This window comes from Apis dorsata, unplaced genomic scaffold (genome assembly GCF_000469605.1).
Source record: "Apis dorsata unplaced genomic scaffold, Apis dorsata 1.3 scaffold_877, whole genome shotgun sequence".
Lineage (NCBI taxonomy): Eukaryota > Metazoa > Arthropoda > Insecta > Hymenoptera > Apidae > Apis > Apis dorsata.
The window spans coordinates 254,477-257,901 of NW_006263994.1; the positions used below are offsets into that span (position 1 = coordinate 254,477).

General features: G+C 30.1%; 1 protein-coding gene across 3 annotated transcripts in view; it reads left to right on the forward strand.

Annotated features, from left to right (window-relative positions):
* LOC102679886 overlaps positions 1-1,328 on the forward strand; it is a 10,556-nt gene extending 9,228 nt beyond the window's left edge. For all 3 annotated transcript variants that reach the window (XM_006623297.2, XM_006623296.2, XM_006623295.2), the window contains one exon: positions 935-1,328. In XM_006623297.2, the coding sequence (XP_006623360.1) occupies positions 935-959 (25 nt within the window). In that variant the 3' untranslated portion in view covers positions 960-1,328. The remainder of the gene's footprint in view (positions 1-934) is intronic.
* Positions 1,329-3,425: the final 2,097 nt, after the last annotated feature.

Sequence of the window (3,425 nt, forward strand, 5' to 3'; positions counted from 1 at the left end):
TTATCGAGAGTCGCAACATTTAGTTAAAAAATTTCCTGGCAAGAATTTAGAATTCATTAATTTTCATTTTCATTAACAAAGTCTACAAAGCTATGTTAGACGATTAGTATTTGGACTATCGCTTAAAAATACCGTGTATTGTTGTTAGTGACGAGATTTGGAATGCTTTAAATCGCTTCAAATTCTTAAAATGGTAGAAAATTCGAATTATTATGAATCCGGTTTCGAAATCTAAAGATTCTTGAAAATCTTGTTTTGGAAAGCTTTAACAGATTTAAGAATTGTTCTGTGATTTCTCTCTCTTATATGTTTTTAAGAATTGGCCGATGTTCTTTGATTCAAAGGTAAATTAAAGTTAAGAAAAACTTTTCGAAATTTTCTATTTAGAGCTTTCAAGATTTTCAAGAATTTTTGGAATATCTATTTGAAATGATTCAAAACACTCTAATTCTCATCATTTTTAATGTCAGCAGTAATAAAAAACAATATTTATCAACTACTTTGGTGATGAGGATTCAATATTTCCTATTCGATCATTAAGTGCAATTACATTCGTCACGATCGGTACTGGGATGGGTGACCGTTTGAGAAAAATCTTGTATATTTCGTTAATAAGTGATTCGAAATTTAAATTGTAATAATAGGATCAAATTCGATTGATGATCAATTGTGAAAACCTAACAGTTTTATTATATATAATTTTATTATAAATACGTACAAATTATATAAATAACAATTATACAAATATAATGAATTTGTCGATCTCGAGGGCAGACCGAACGGTTTGAAACACGAGGAACTTGGACGAAGCATGATCCCAGCGTTTGACCAAAAAAACAACTCCCCTATCCCTCCATTCCCTTATACGGAACACGGCGTTCCAGCCTTATATCACGCAGCTTCCACTGACAGCGAATGTGCACAATGTTCACAGAGGCTTTGTATGTTCCACACCGTGACCTTGGGCGCCGGACACAGACCTCCCCGACATCTCCCGACATATATCTGTCAGCACGAGGCATTAAAACACACACAAGCTTGCGATGTTCGATGTTGGACCGCTTACTGGTTGTATACCCCTGAATAATAAAAATTACGAATGAAATGCGATGAAAAAAAAAAAATGAGCGAACCAAAAAAAAAAAAAAATGTAACACTATATAGAAGACGAAAGCCTGCCATGGCTAGGCTGCATGTGTCGTCCTAAGTCGGCGTTGCCTGATTGCTCGATCGGATCAACGAGTGGCGTCCTCGACGAGAGTTGCCACGATAGATCGCATAGATACGAAAAAAAAAAAAAAAAAAAGTAAACAAGCAAAAAATATATAAAAATATGTGAATAATAATAAAAACGTAGGCCGGCATATTGGCTCCCATCGTTCTCCCGATGCTTTCGATCGAAGCTTGGAATGCGATGCAATGAAATGGAATGAAATGGTATGAAGAGTCTTGCACCTTGGACAATAAAGCTTTCACGCACTACTCAATTATCTATGTGGACCGGAGAAGAGACCCGGCTACGTCCTCTTCTCCCTTCTCGCGGCGAATATCTGGAATGCTTTGTTCGATGTGTCGACCCGAAAGAAATTGACTTCCGCTCGAGAAATGTGCGAGGAAATGCAGGAAATCGAAATCGAAACGGCCCCGGAACCCTCCTCCCTTTCCCATCGTTCCAACCCCTTTCTTTTTTTACTGATGAAGGAACATTGGCGACTGATACAAACTGATTTTAATGAAATTTTTCATAATTTTGTTTCTTGGATCGATTTAAATATCTTGTTGAGTTTCCGATATTTTTTTATTTTAAGAAAAAAAAATTGTTTTTTTCATCAAGATGCATTTTTCATATTTAAATGTTTTTAAATCGTAAATGATGAAAATATATATAAAATATATATATAAAAAATGTATAAAAAAAATGTATAATATAAATAAAAGTTTTATTATTTTCAAGGATCTATAAATCAACATAAAATATTTTTGAAAATAAATTTATTTCGTGAAAATATTTTTTAAAAATATTTTTTATATAGATTTATAGGCGTGTAAAACTTTTATTCGAATTATTTTTTATATTATATTTTTTGTTGCTTTCACAATTTATAAGCACTTAAATGGAAAGCGCATCTCGAATAAAAAGTCGATTCCTCGTTAATCTTGGAACTACATTTTGACTACATTTAGAAAATATAAAAATGATATTATTTATTTCATCTCAAATTATTGCTTCTTATAATTTAAAAATTGCCACTAAAAAATTAATTTTGTTTTAATAATAAAATTTTGATTTATTAGTTCGATATGCATACATATCATGTCCAACTAAATTGTGATACGTAAAATATTATTATAAATAATAATTAATTAATAATATTATTACATATAAACTATAAAAATATTAGGTTAAATAAATATATCAATAATATTTTTTCATCAATAGGTATTTAAATGTCTTATATTATTCTATTATATAAATAAACATGCTTCGAATAAAAAAAAATTATATTTTTACTATTTTCTCTTATATGGGTACAAAATAACCTTTCCTTAAACCAACCTTAATCTTCTAATGCCTTAAAAAATTAAAAAATGAATAATTCATACAAACATATTCTATCTTAAATCATAATATAATATTTTATACTTTCTACAAAGTATTTTCTACTCTCCAAAAATATATAAATGTTTGGAATTTTATGTCATCAAACTACTGTCACTCTTCCTCCTTTTTCTTTTTGCATGAATTGTTTTCTTTTCTTCCTTTTAATATGAAATGTGTTTCAAGATGGATTATTTTTAAAGTAGAAAAAAAAAAAAAAATAAATGTGAATTTATACGTGAAAACTGTCAGAGAAGATCGTCGACCGAGATGGGAATAGATGAAGTGGGATGGGATGATACGAGGTGGGTATTGTGAACGCCATGGCGACAGAGGAGTGTCGACATACGAGTGATAAATGTCGCGTACGAATTGCAGATTTTACACGAAGAACACATTGTTAATCTTCCTCTGGACAATGAATACTTTACGTCTGTTCGCTCTGTTTGCGTCTTGTCAATGCTTCGTGGACGAGCTTTTTAATTAACATAGTGTTTTCCCAATTTTTATGGTTTAACGACACGTTTGAAAATTTTAGGTTAGGTTTTATGGCAATAATCAATAATTGTTTTTATGTATTTTAAATGATAAGATTTTTTGACGAAAAATAAGATAAAACGTTTTGTTGTAAGATATTAACAACATAAAAATATTTATGATACTGTAGAATTTTACGTTAGATTTTATGGCAATACACTATAAATAGAATATTATTCTATTAGAATAAAAATTGAGGATCTTGTGGCAAAAGAAAGGATGCAGATCTAACACTTTCTTAAGTTATTGTTCTATAATAATATATTTAAAAAAAGAATTTACTATAGTG